This window comes from Triticum dicoccoides, chromosome 2B, assembly GCF_002162155.2.
Source record: "Triticum dicoccoides isolate Atlit2015 ecotype Zavitan chromosome 2B, WEW_v2.0, whole genome shotgun sequence".
In the NCBI taxonomy this organism is placed as follows: domain Eukaryota; kingdom Viridiplantae; phylum Streptophyta; class Magnoliopsida; order Poales; family Poaceae; genus Triticum; species Triticum dicoccoides.
In genome coordinates, this window is record NC_041383.1 from 727,305,230 (window position 1) to 727,319,650 (window position 14,421).

Here is a 14,421-nt window from a genome sequence, read left to right on the forward strand (position 1 = left end):
TCGGCAGATCCAATCCACCAACCTCCTCCATGGCGCTCTCCGTGGAGAAGACCGCGTCCGGCCGGGAGTACAAGGTGAAGGACCTCTCCCAGGCCGACTTCGGCCGCCTCGAGCTCGAGCTCGCCGAGGTCGAGATGCCCGGCCTCATGGCCTGCCGCGCCGAGTTCGGGCCCTCGCAGCCCTTCAAGGGCGCCCGGATCTCCGGCTCCCTCCACATGACCATCCAGACCGCCGTCCTCATCGAGACCCTCACCGCCCTCGGCGCCGAGGTCCGCTGGTGCTCCTGCAACATCTTCTCCACCCAGGACCACGCCGCCGCCGCCATCGCGCGCGACTCGGCCGCCGTCTTCGCCTGGAAGGGCGAGACCCTCGAGGAGTACTGGTGGTGCACCGAGCGCTGCCTCGACTGGGGCGCCGGCGGCGGCCCCGACCTCATCGTCGACGATGGCGGCGACGCCACGCTGCTCATCCACGAGGGCGTCAAGGCTGAGGAGGAGTTCGAGAAGTCCGGCAAGGTCCCCGACCCGGAGTCCACCGACAACCCCGAGTTCAAGATCGTGCTCACCATCATCCGCGACGGGCTCAAGACCGACGCCCGCAAGTACCGCAAGATGAAGGAGAGGCTCGTCGGCGTCTCCGAGGAGACCACCACCGGCGTCAAGAGGCTCTACCAGATGCAGGAGTCCGGCACCCTCCTCTTCCCCGCCATCAACGTCAACGACTCCGTCACCAAGAGCAAGGTATACTTACTTCCTTTGGTCCCGTTTTCCATTTCAGATCTGATGCTCTGTGTCAGCGAGCTTTACTTGTTTGAGTGTAGTAGTATTGTTTGACATGTTTATGTTGTAGATCTGATTATTTAATATTTAGATCTCATTGTTGCCTAGTTTAGATGATGCTCAGTGGTGAAGCAGCGCTGGAGTATTAGACCTAGATCTGTATATTTGTCTTTGGGTTTAGTGTCTGTTACGCTGGTTGTCAACTAACTGACTAACTAATTATAACATTAGTCACATGTTTTCTGAATCTGACGGCGATGGCGGGTCTAATTATAGAATGACCTGCTTAACAAATTTTATTATGTCGCTGCACTCATTTTAGCATGAAACACTGCTATGTCATGCACTGAATTATGTGATTTATTCTGCGTAGTTTGTTTAACGTACTATTGTTTGTTTTAATCAAAAGGTAGAATGAAATTACATGGTAACATTGCTAACAATTACTAATCTATGTGTTGTGTAAAAACGCAAGCACTGATCTATGTTTGTTCTGAACAGTTTGACAACCTTTACAGTTCTATATCTTTGCCTTTGGGTTTAGTGTTTGTTATGCTGGTTGTTAACTAACTAATAATAACATATCGCATGTTTTCTGGATCTGACGGGCAGTGAGGGTCTGAATATAGAAATTATTTGAGCGCAAAGCACTATGACATGCACCGAATTATGTGATTTATTCAATTTAGTTGTTTGTTTAATCAATTTACTCTTGGTCTGCTTTAATCAAAAGGTAGAATGAAATGGCATGTTAACCTTGCTAATAATTACTAATATATGTGTCATTTAAAAACGCAAATACTAATCTTTGTTTCTTCTGAACAGTTTGACAACTTTTACAGTTGTCCTATATCTTTGTCTTTGGGTTTAGTGTTTGTTAAGCTGGTTGTTAACTAACTACTAATAATAACATTAAGTCGCATGTTTTCTGGATCTGACGGCCAGGGAGGGTCTAAATATAGAATATCATTTGAGCATGAAGCACTACGACATACACTTAATTATGGGATTTATTCTATTTGGTTGTTTGTTTAATCAATTTACTCTTGGTCTGCTTTAATCAATAGGTAGAATGCAATGAAATATTCACCTTGCTAATAATTACTACCTCTCCTGTCAACACCAAAATATAACATGTTTTTGTAGGCTAAAATAGCCTACCAAAACGTCTTATATTTTAGATAGAGGTAATACTAATCTATGTTGTTAAAAATGCAAACTCTAACCTCTTGACAACCTTTACGGTATGCCATGCTCTATTATGTGATTTATTCTGAGTAATTGTTTGTTTGATGTACTCTTGTTTTGTTCTGATCAGACGTTAGAATGCATGACATATTCACCTTGCTAACAAATACTAATCTGGATCATGTTTCTTGTCAACAGTTTGACAACCTTTACGGTTGCCGCCACTCGCTCCCTGATGGTCTTATGAGGGCTACTGATGTTATGATCGCCGGCAAGGTTGCTGTGGTCTGCGGTTATGGTGATGTTGGCAAGGGCTGTGCTGCCGCACTCAAGCAGGCTGGTGCCCGTGTGATCGTGACAGAGATTGACCCCATCTGTGCCCTTCAGGCCCTGATGGAGGGCATCCAGATCCTCACTTTGGAGGACGTTGTCTCTGATGCTGACATCTTCGTGACCACCACTGGAAACAAGGACATCATCATGGTTGACCACATGAGGAAGATGAAGAACAATGCCATTGTCTGCAACATTGGTCACTTTGACAACGAGATCGACATGAACGGCCTCGAGACCTACCCTGGTGTCAAGCGCATCACCATCAAGCCTCAGACCGACCGTTGGGTCTTCCCCGAGACCAACACTGGCATCATTGTTCTTGCTGAGGGGCGTCTGATGAACCTTGGCTGTGCCACTGGCCACCCCAGCTTTGTCATGTCCTGCTCATTCACTAACCAGGTATGATGATCAATGTGTGGTCTACTGTCAACTAGTATGAGTTAACAACTGATACACCCGTGAGCTAACATTCACTTTTGTGCTTCTTGCAGGTCATTGCTCAGCTGGAGTTGTGGAAGGAGAAGGCTACCGGCAAGTACGAGAAGAAGGTGTATGTTCTCCCCAAGCACCTCGACGAGAAGGTCGCGGCCCTCCACCTGGGCAAGCTCGGTGCCAGGCTGACCAAGCTCACCAAGGCCCAGTCTGAGTACATTAGCATCCCAGTTGAGGGTCCCTACAAGCCTGCGGCGTACCGGTACTAGTGTGTGTCCAGCACGACTAGCGGCTGGCCTGAGCCTGAGCGGCGGCACTCTGCCACGGCGACCTATGAACTATCCTGTTTTCCTTTGCATCATCTATCTAGATATAGGCATGTGTTCTCTTAGGTGAAGGATTTGTCATGGTTATGTTTTTAGACCGGGGTGTGGTGGACGGAGGTGGCGTTTGCTTTTGCCCAGAAATAATGGTGTTATTATTTTGGATTTAAATGAGGAGGTGTGATTTGCCGGATATAGCTGTCTTTTTGATTCTACATGTTTGATGCTCCAAGCACCACAATTTTACTAGGGATGCAAATTTGGAACCTTTAGGGTGTGCCCTCTGACGCAGATTAGTTCAACCAAATGAACTAAAGTTTCAAAAATGAAGCAAATTCTGAAAATTTAGTTCATTTTGTTCAACTAAAGAAGGTTGAAGGGTGCCCTCAAGGTTTCAAATTTGCATTCCTACAATTTACTCCGTGTGTAGTGTGATATCTCTATGTGCGCTAGTTTTCAGGCATCCGTTGAACAAAACGGGTCCTGTGGGTCGAACCAGGGGCTGCAGTTCCGAAAGGATTAGGGCCTCTTTTGGTTTAAAAGGAAAAGTGAACCATAGCAAAGTGAAGGAAACACATAGAAATAGAAAGTTTTCCTTTGGCCTCAATTTCAGAGAAATTTTAAGGAAGTTTACAATCCACTTGGAACTTTTTTTCGAATTTCTATGACTGAGTCCTTGTTGGCATCATAACATTGCTAATTATACATTTTTTGTGTGGTCTGAAATATTTGACTGTTTTTATGTGGTTTAGCTTTGATTTGACTCTTATTATAGGATTCCTATATGTTTTTCTAATTTCTGTGAACCAAACACCCAAGTTTACAAACTACCTATGTTTTCTAACCCTCTGTTTTAGACATGCATTGCTATCAAATTCCTACGTTTTTTTTCCTTAACTATGTTTTTAGAATCCTGTGAACCAAAGGAGGCCCAAGGGAATGCATAAACTAGACTACATGTCACTCAGAAGATAATCTTCATGATACATTCGCATTATCCATTATCCTTATCCGTACGACGCAATCCTCTGAAAGCCTTTTATTACACGCTCGTCTAACCTCGAGCACCATACAAGGGAAATAGCATATGTATGGTCACCAACGAGCTTCTCATCACCTAAGTTCATCCCAAGGACCAATGTATATGCGCACACTAGATACATTACACTATCCAAGGGGGTCCAGCGCAGAGAGCGCGAGGACGGATTATATGGCGAAGTCAAGCCTCTGAGAGCCCAAGGAGTCATCTGAGAGGTTTCCTGAAGTCCACCTCTTGAGCATCTCCAAGGCGGCCTTCGGTTGATCCATGGGTACCATGTGGCCAGAATCATGGACCTGATCATAGTGACAAAAACATCTCGAGTTAGTTTCACAGTAAAATGCAGACTGATATCGTGAGTTAGTTCCACAGTCAATGTGCGACACAAGACGCAACAGGCATTTGCCATTGTAACACTCTGTGTACGCACCTAAGTTGATCTCAATCATTTCCATAATTTTGCATACTGAATATTTGTGAGTATACAAACGTTTCTAAATTTTGGCCTGGTTATATTGTTTGTTTCAAAACTGACTGACTGTTGGTAAGGGGGGGAGGGGGCAGCTTTTTGCGTTTGCGTACCTTCAAGAAACTCAATGGGCCGTGGCTTTTTAGAACGCCGGCTTCTTTCCCATCAACCATGAAGGGCTTCTCAGTTGAGGACACGAAGGCTTCCTTTCCAGACCATTCCATAGAGTCTACCCATCTTGAGTTCCCTGCCCAAGTCACCAATAGATTACGCATGTCATCAGGAAAAGCACAGCTAGGATCAGGAGAACCAATAGTGGAGCATATTTTGAACCGTATATCATTGTACTTATTTCATCAATTTGCCGATATGTACAACACAACATGAAAATCATTTAAAGGTAGATTTTATCCCTTTCTGTGATTTGAAAAGTATAGGTGACCTCTACTAGGTCATTATATATGCCTTGTGATATGTACAACCGTATAGAAATTCTTAATGGATCTCTTGCACGAATCACAATTGTAAGGAAGCATAGCACAAGTATCAGATGACAAAAGTGTAGCAATGCCATTCTCAGCATGAAGAATGTCAGATGAAATATGTGGTATGGACAAAACAGCAGCAAATTATAGCATACGATTTCCAAGAGTTTTCTGTTGCAAGTTGTAAAACACTCACCTAGCCAGTTGCATATGAGATCATACTCTCCAGCATAAATCAGCACTTTGATGTCGTTCTCAAGGAGTTCAGGGATCCCAACTTCAAGGTTCCTCATCCAATCTAAGAGCATAGCCTGATAGACAGTCGGGCTGCATGAAACAAACTCTATGTCTCCAACTCCTAGGCTCTGTCTCACAGATTTCAGGTTGAGAAACTTCTCCAAATTAGAGAAATCATAGCATAGGCTCCCCACACATGGCTTCCTGATGTCATAATACTGCAAAGATGAGGTGATTAATCAGAAAACTTCGGAAAATAAGGAAGAGCCAAAAACTTTTGTATTCCACCCTACATTTTTGCTCCCGATTATCAACCGGATGGAACTGAATATTGTGTTGCAAACAAAATAGGCAGCAAGGCAAGATACAGTGCCAGAGGTACCTGAAACAAAAGATAAAATTAAGTTTGATATATACATGTTATGAGGTATATCAGAGTTGGGATTATGCCTTTTCTTGTTTTGAAAAGAAATTGGCACAACAAAGCAAGAAAGGATGTTAATGAACACAACGAGGCCAAATAGACCAATGCTAGAGATTTACACACAAGCAAACCAGGAGTCCAGGAATAATTACCACAAAGTTTGACAGCAAGTTCACAAGCAGGAACTATTTTATTGATCTTGTTAAATTCCGATTGTGTGATCAAACCCATATCCAATGCATAATCGGTGTATGCCTTATACTGTATCGCTGGATCTGTAAGTCCATTGCCAATTGCAAAACCCTGAAAAAGTAACAGAACGAGTGGATTAAAACGACGAAAACCTTTATAGCACAGACCAATATGGATTAATCCAGAAAGAGATGAGTAGATGACTAAACCTTCAAATTGATGTGAATGCCCTCATTGTTCTTGTTCCCCTTGTACACCCGAGTTGCAAAGGCAGGGATGTAGTGCCCAGCATATGACTCCCCAGTTATATAGAAATCGTTTTCAACGAACTCCGGGTGCTCCTTGAAGAAGGCCTATCAAAATCGCATACAGAAAGATGCAAGGAACTTATGAGAAAAAACACAGAAGGTCATTTTTGCATCTTGATTGCAAATCACAAACAAGGGTAACCAATCACTCTGGTTCACCTCAACTCAAAATTCATAACCTTATGGCCACAATAGGAAGCACCCACATTAAAGGTAAGGATTGACGATACATATGATGCATGTGTTCCTACTGCGTACATATGCTCAGTGACAGAGAATGCATACCGTACCGTAATATTTCAAGTTCATAATAGTGAAGCAGGGTTTATCTTCATCTCATTTATATACATCCTATCACAATAGGAACAAGTATTAATTACCTGCAGGAAGTCATATAGGTCGTTGCTGACGCTCGCTTCGTTGTGGCGGGTATCTCGCGAATCAGAGCTGTAGCTGAACCCAGTCCCAGTCGGCTGATCAACATAGATAAGATTCGACTCCTGCAGCAGCCAATATCCAAATCCAAACAGAGAGAAGATTATACATACAGGGTTCTAACTTCTAACCAATTAATCTCTAAGAAATATATATATCACACAGATTGGTTGATTAGTACACAAACTGTCTGTATATAATAATACCTGATCCCAGCCAAACTCATTCCAGAGCAGCGACATGTTGTCCGCTATGTTGAAGGGGCCATTCTCGTAGAAGAGGGCTAGCTCGCTGCTGCAGCCGGGCCCTCCCGTCAGCCAGATCACCACGGGGTCCTCCTTCTTGTGCCGCCTGGATTCGAAGAAGAAGTAGAAGAGCCTGCACGGTGCGCAAAAGTGGCAGATGTCAAGACACAGGAAGGATCCTCGCGAGAAACGCAGCATGAACGAAGAGGCCGGAGACTGGATGAGGGAGCTCACCTGGCGTCGTGAGTGGTGGGGAGGCGGTAGTACCCGGCGTGGTGCCCGAGGTTGCTCACCGACGTGCCGCCGCCGCCGTCGTCTCCGGCCACCAGAGACGCGAGGCGGATCGGCCTCTCGACGAGGCTTCCGGCCGGGAGAGCATCGCTGCCGCCGACGCCGACGCCGACGCCGCCGGGGCGGCGGGGGGAGGCGTCGCGGGGGTGGAGGTTGAGGGCGCGGATGAGGTCGGCGCCGGCGGAGCGGGGGGTCTTCGGGGCGAGGGAACGCGCCGAGGAGGGGAGGCGGAGCAAGGATTCGTGCTCCGGCGCGGCGGCGGCGGCGGCGGCGAGGAGCAGAAGCAAGACGGCTCGAGACCGGCCTGTGGGTCCCATGGCGACCGGGCGGTGGTGCGGTGCGGTGACCTGAACTGACGGAAATGTGGGAGTGATACTGCTAGATCTTTTTGGCCTGTTTCCACGATGATGATGGGCCCACCGGTCAGAGAGAGTCGAAGGCATCTTTTGACCTCGCGCGAGCACAAGGGTGTGCGTCGTCCACGTGCCTGAGTTTTCGATGAGTCTAGATTTCCAGTCATCTCGTAGTGTGTTCCCAACTCTGCCCTGTGTTCTCAAAAAATAAAAATAAAAACAGCCCCTGCGAAAATAGTTTTTTTTCTATTGTTTCGCTAGCTACCGGTCAATCTCTAGCCAACGAGCTTGTGCCACCTTTGTTGAGTACTCCTTCGTTCGGAAAAACTTGTTCCAAATTTGTACCTTAAATGAATGTATCTAAGGCACTAACTTGGTGCTAGATACATTCTTGAGGGACAAACTTTTTCGGACGGAGGGAGTATTTGGCTTCATTCGACTTTCTCATACTCCTTTTCCCCTCCCGTGTAAGATACGATGGATTAGCCATCTCTTCGCCTGCCGCTTCAACGACCTGTGGAGTGGAATTCGTGTGCCCTTGGCTCTGGCTAATAAATATATTAGGGTTTGGTTCTTGGAAGGGTGGCATTCGTTTTTTCGGGCTCTGGTCTTTCTCGAGTTCGTCTGTTGGGATGGATTAGACGGAATTCCGGCATAAATTCCCACCAACTTCTTGGTGCAGCAAAGCTTAAGGTATTTGGCAGTGCATGTGCAACAACGAAATTTGTTGTCAGGTTCTTCATATCGATTCAAGGGTTAACGATCACGACTGCGACTCCTGGGGACTGATCCTCAGGGAACGTGCACGAAGACATTCTGGCTGTCATCGACAGGGTCAAGCCGGCTCTGGTATGAGAGTGCCGATAGAGGTGTGTTGACGTCTTGGCGGCAAGAGTAGTTGTTAGGTGTCCAAGGACCTTGATGTATTTATTGTTATGCTTGGTGCTTTTGTATTTTGATGAAACTTTTTCTCTTTTATAATAAGTTTGAGTCCCTTATATTTAATAACAATTTTGCTAAAGCACATCTAAATGTGCTCTAAATATTGCACATCTAAGTCATATACCATTGATTTTGCATAAAGATTCGTGCAGACATTTTCTTTGGTCCTTTTTATTTTTCTTTGTAGTGTGATTGAGTCACTTAGATGTGCAATAATTAGGGCACATCTAGATTAAGTACATCTCTACCCGAGCCCCATGACATAATGATATGGGACCCATTACATTCACAACTACAGAGATTTTCCCATCCCACCATCATTTATCCAAGAAATGACTTTTAACTATTTTCTTATTTCAAAATAGTAGTTTTAACTATTCTATTATTTTAAACTAGTGTCTTACCTATGTGACACCCCGATTCAATCGTACACTAATCATGTACGCAAACATGTACGATCAAGATCAGGAACTCACGGAAAGATATCACAACACAACTCTAAAAGTAAAATATGTCATACAAGCATCATATTACAAGCCAGGGCCTCGAGGGCTCGAATACAAGTGCTCGAACCTAAACGAGTTAGCGTAAGCAACAATATCTGAGTACAGACATAAGTTAAACAATTTGCTATAAGATGGCTAGCACAAACTGGGATACAGATCAAAAGAGGCGCATGCCTCCTGCCTAGGATCCTCCTGAACTACTCCTGGTTGGTGGCGGCCTGCACGTAGTAGTAGGCACCCTCGGTGTAGTAGGAGTCATCGTCGACGGTGTCGTCTGGCTCCTGGGCTCCATCATCTAGTTGTGACGTCCGAGAAGAAGAGGAAAAGAGGAAAAAGAGAGAGCAAAGCAACCGTGAGTACTCATTCAAAAGTACTCGCAAGCAAGGATCTACACTGCATATGCATGGATATCTGTGTAAAGGGGTAATATCGGTGGACTGAACTGCAGAATGACAGAATAAGAGGGGGTAGCTAGTCCTATCAAAGACTACGCTTCTGTCAGCCTTCATCTTAAAGCATGTAGAAGAGAGTAGCTGGTAAGTTCACCAAGCATCATCGCATAGCATAATCCTACCCGGCGATTCTTCCCTCGTCGCCCTGTGGGAAAGCGATCACCGGGTTGTCTCTCGAACTTGTTTGAGTGTGTATTATTAAGTATCTGGTTCTAGTTGTCATAAGATCGAGGTACAACTCCGGGTCGTCATTTTACCGAGAGACACAGCTATTCGAATAGATAAACTTCCCTGCAGGGTGCACCACAACCTATTTCAATTACTTTAAAAAAACTGATATTAAAAAATGTGATGAAAATTACTTCTAGAATAATTTCATTACTTGAAAAACAATGTTTTCACTCATTTCCAAGTGATTATTTCAATTATTTCATTCACTGTTTTTTTCCCAATAAACCAAGGTTACAAATATTTTCAAAACTTCAGTTCCAATATTTCAAAAGACCAATTTCAATCATTTCAAAAACATGGATTTAATTATTTTAGAATGACTAATTTCAATTATTTCTCAAGGCCCATTTCAAGTTTTTCAGAAGATCGATTTAAATTATTTAAAAATACCATTCTAGTTTTTTCAAACAACCCCTTTCAATTGTTTTTGATATATTGATTTCCATTATTTCAAAAGTTTCAGTTTTAGTTTCTCAGAGAACCATTTCAATTTTCAAACAATCAATTCCAAAAAATTCAAATAATTTGTTTCAAGCAAAAAAAATGATTTCCGTCTCAGTAACATTCTTATCAAGACTATCATTTTTTCACATTATAATAACCTATTTTAGTTTTTTCTAATAGATTGACTTAAAAAATAGAAAAATAAGCAATTCCAGTTATTTCAAAAGACCGATTCGAGTTTCTTACAAAACCTATTTCTGTTTTCACATGACCCAATTTCAACTTATTCGAAAACTTGATTTCAGTGTCACTAATATGTTTGCCAATGCTTTCATTTCCACATGTTTCAATAACACAGGCTGAAGAAGCGTTTTAGAGTTAAACATATATTTCAAAAACACAAATTGAAGAAGCATTCCAAATTCAAGCACGCATATTCCCAATTTTCCAAAAATAATAATTACTAGTTACACATATTGAAATGTTTATGTAATCAATACCAAGCATTAATATTACATTTCTGTTATTGCGAGTAATCCCAATAACATAAATTTTACTATTTCAAAATTATGCTTTCTTATTTTCAGAAGCAAGCATTTCAGTCATGATATGCACATAACACACATTTCAACTTCATTTCAAAACAGTAGCAAAAATTCTGCAAAATTAAACAAAAAATCATGTGTGTGTGTGTGTGAGAGAGAGAGAGAGAGAGAGAGAGAGAGAGAGAGAGATCGTTCATCAGAGTGTTACGGGCAGTACGTACGTGTGGGCGGGGACACTACCAACGACGGATCTGATGGGTTGCGATTATGCAACTCCTTAGAGCATCTACAACCAGACTTGGCAAATCCGCGGACGGAGCCGAGCCGCCCCTCATATGTCCTGCCCGACAGCCACATACCTCAAGTCCGGACTCTCAAATACATGCAAATCCATGCACGCCTATCATACACACCAATGTCGCATGTACAATGCAAATGTTGGTGCAGCCCGAAAGTGATCGGACGTACCATGATGTTCGCGATGAAGAGAACGGATAGGGGGACTGAAGTGTCGGTGCTGAGACTCGGAACAACGGGCATAGCAAGGGTGGCGATGGAGCTACTAGACACCCGACACAGAGGAGTAAGAAGATAGGAGAGAGCAAATGAAATCGGTAGGTCGGAGGGAAGGGGGTGGATTTTGCTGCAATTTGTGCTGGGGTCGGGGTCAACGTGACAGCCACGCCCGGCTGCGTTCGGGGCCTCCCCATATCCGCCCTACATTTGGACTGAATATAAGGGGTGCCCGTTAGCCCAGGCGTTTGAGTCTCGTTTGAGGCACCCGCCCGGGATGCATTTTTGACCTGTCAGTGACCGGGACATCTGCCTGGCCGTTTGAGAGGGGGGGGGGGTGAGGTGCCCATGTTCTTACTACTTGATATGCACACTACCACATGACTGATATGCACACTAAACATTCATAAAAATGAAGATGATAGGTAGAGTAGCTAGTGATATTAGTAAGATGAGTTAGATAACGATGATATATCAATCAATCGTAGGAATGGTGATTTATCGAGTAATAAAAAATGACACCAAATTTCCGAAGTGAAAGTTTCCAAGTTTGGGATGTCAAAGTTCATGTATGCATTTTATATGTAAAGCTACATTTCTGTTGTGTCTGAATTTTATCAAGGAAAACCTCGCAGATAGTTTCCTGATGCTGAGATCATTTTTTAACCGACCAAACCGTTAGAACAGCAACTGGAAAAAAACCCGGTTCAAACAGGGCACGCAACTGCGGGGATGCCAGCTCCACCCGTCTCATCTGGTTCCGCCATTACAGGCACTCGAAGCGCACCCTCCCCTGCGAAGCTCCCGCTCCCGCCATCCCATTCCCATCGGTGGTCTCCTCGGGCCGTGGCACCGGGCCGGCCTACCCCTCCGGCCTTACGGCGAGCTCCTCCTCCGCGCCCAAGCCCTCCGGCCTCTCAGACCGTGTCGCCGCGTCCGCCCTCCCCCTTCCGAGCGCCGTTCTCCGCCGTGAGCATCGCCACCGCTTCGCTGAGATCCCCTCCGCGCCCCCTCCGCCTTCCTTCCGCGACTGCGCCTCGCGCCGACGTGACGCGACCTGCCTCTGCTTATCCGTCTCTGGGCCGGCGGGTGCCTGCTACATGTTCGACCAAATGGTTCAGCGCCCGTTTCTCCTTTCTCTTACTAGTTTTACAACTTCCAGAAAATCGTGATCCTGGTCTACCAAGCCCTATAGTTAGCAGTTCCATCTGAACCCGCCACTGCCATCACCTCGAACCGGGACTCTGGAAATCCAACTGGTTTTGATCATTCTGTACCAAGTCTGCAGGCATTTGACCTATCGCCGAGCTAGCGTCATCATCGGTCAAGGAAAGGGATGTTTCGGCCTAGTACTTTGTCATCTCTATACCTGCGACTTTATTAACGGCACATTTAATACTGAAGTGTTAAGAATGTTAATGTTCCAAACCATTTTTATGAATGCTTAGTCCCCATGGCATGTTTGTTTATGCCAGCCCTGTTTTGCAAGTGAGAAAGCTACGGCCTTCAGACTGCAGGGGCCATTGAAGGGTTTGACGCTTCTTTTATCACTGTTCTCAACATTTTCTAAACATAATGGGTTGCATTGCATTCATGTGGCTTAGGGACAAAGAAAGCGAGCTGGTTAATTCAGCTATGTACTTGATTTTAAAGAGAATACTTAAAGATCTACTCCATATGCTACAGGTTTGGTCTTACACATTTCAGGAAAAAGCTAATGATTTGAATCCATTTGATTTGTGTTGAATGATGGGTGATTGTTAATTTGCAGTGTAAAATCTTGTTCTGTCCTGTCATACAATTACCTTATCCACTCTGATACGGTTTTTCTGTTTGCAGCAGGGTCATGGTTCATCTTTACTTCAAGATCTAACTCTTGACGTCATTAAACTCTGCAAATATGACCAGCTTCGATCTGCTTCGAACTTGTGGTACTTATCTACCATTCGGAGATAACTATCTATTTGATTCGGCTGACCTATTTTCATAAGCATCCTTTCTATGCCTCAAACCACTTTTCAGTCTTGACATGGGATAGAGTATTCATGCCTTCCTACATATTGTAAGTGATAGCTAGAGCCACTCAGGTGCTCTGCCCAACCTCGGTCCACTCGGGCCTGAGTTAAGCAATCCCGAGCATCATAAGGGCGCCTGTCATGTCCACAAGGCGAATCCCCGTGCCCTCGGGGTTACTAATCATCCTGCTGGCGTGGAGAATATTCTCGCCTTCGATCATCACCGCAGTGAGGCACATTGCCGTATGTCAGGGCTCTCGATGGCGAGGTGAGTATTGGTTGCGCCGAGGAGAGTTCACTCAGTTGTAAATGGATGTTCGCGGCACGGCGGAGTCAGGCCCCCACGACGCGGCGGATCATCACGCCGGCGAGGAGGAGTTACACCTCGACGAGGTTGAAATAACTGGCCTCCAACCCACTTCAAGACTGTGGGCTGAAGCTGTAGTATCAGCCCGGACTGATTAGGAATGGATCCTATCTTGCGACTGAGTGATTGCTTGATTCTGTTCCAGTGCCTCCTTGGGCAAAACAGTCAAATGACGAATGTCACCAGCCGCTGATCCCGACGGTTGAATCGATTTTGCAATCCGAGTGGGCACAGCTAAATTCTGCACCGGAGTGCGAAGAATAGGATAATGCCGATGCATCAGCAGTCGGAAAAAAGCTACCTCCAAGACCGGCTGGTGCCTGCAACGTTCTGCGCCTGTGCCATCAGATTCCGCTTCATTCGGCTCAGGGGCTCCCTCTCAGCCAAAGTGGCCAATCGGGCCCCCTCGAGCCTCAAACCTTTAGGCGTGGAGGTATCAATTGGCGTCTACAATGCCTGCTCAGATTCCCGCGCTAGTGTTGTCAGTTGCTAGTAGGCTTTTCTGTAGCAGTGCAACCTTCCACACATCGTACATCAACAAATTCTCCATCACCGAGTACCCCATATCATGCTCACTCTAGAGAACAACGAGAAGTTCAACAAAAAAAACTCAATGACATTTGACTGAACACCTGCCGGGTATGGTGTCCACCATGGACGACATCGGCAGGGGGCGGATGGTACCTGGCTACGGACGGATCATGGGTGGATAACGGCATAGTCCAAGGCAGGTAGGCGCGTGGGTGGGGACTGCGAACGTCTGGCAATGTCTGGGCGGCGCCCGAAGAGGTACAATGATGGCGGCAGAGGGTGCGGATGCGTAGCAAGGGGGGAATAGGGGTGGAGTGGATGAAAAGTTACCCGGGAGGA

The 14,421-nt window shown here is 45.3% G+C and overlaps 3 protein-coding genes across 3 annotated transcripts in view; 2 read left to right on the top strand and 1 right to left on the bottom strand.

Annotated features, from left to right (window-relative positions):
* The first annotated feature begins 6 nt into the window (after nt 1–6).
* Nucleotides 7–3,253, top strand: LOC119365895 (adenosylhomocysteinase-like). Its single transcript, XM_037631544.1, has 3 exons — nt 7–740; nt 2,166–2,702; nt 2,795–3,253. Exons 1-3 carry the CDS (start codon nt 30–32, stop codon nt 3,002–3,004), a joined length of 1,458 nt encoding a protein of 485 aa, XP_037487441.1. The 5' UTR covers nt 7–29; the 3' UTR covers nt 3,005–3,253.
* A 763-nt stretch (nt 3,254–4,016) lies between these two features.
* On the bottom strand, nt 4,017–7,535 carry LOC119365896 (serine carboxypeptidase-like). Its single transcript, XM_037631545.1, has 9 exons — nt 7,127–7,535; nt 6,854–7,025; nt 6,593–6,712; nt 6,114–6,257; nt 5,865–6,015; nt 5,582–5,670; nt 5,248–5,506; nt 4,680–4,813; nt 4,017–4,393 (listed from the first exon to the last, which is right to left on the bottom strand). Exons 1-9 carry the CDS (start codon nt 7,498–7,500, stop codon nt 4,265–4,267), a joined length of 1,572 nt encoding a protein of 523 aa, XP_037487442.1. The 5' UTR covers nt 7,501–7,535; the 3' UTR covers nt 4,017–4,264.
* A 4,610-nt stretch (nt 7,536–12,145) lies between these two features.
* The window catches only part of LOC119365897 (receptor-like protein 56), a 4,920-nt gene continuing 2,644 nt past the window's right edge, over nt 12,146–14,421 (top strand). The window contains exon 1 of the mRNA XM_037631546.1: nt 12,146–13,100. Within this exon, the coding sequence (XP_037487443.1) occupies nt 13,070–13,100 (31 nt within the window). The 5' untranslated portion in view covers nt 12,146–13,069. The remainder of the gene's footprint in view (nt 13,101–14,421) is intronic.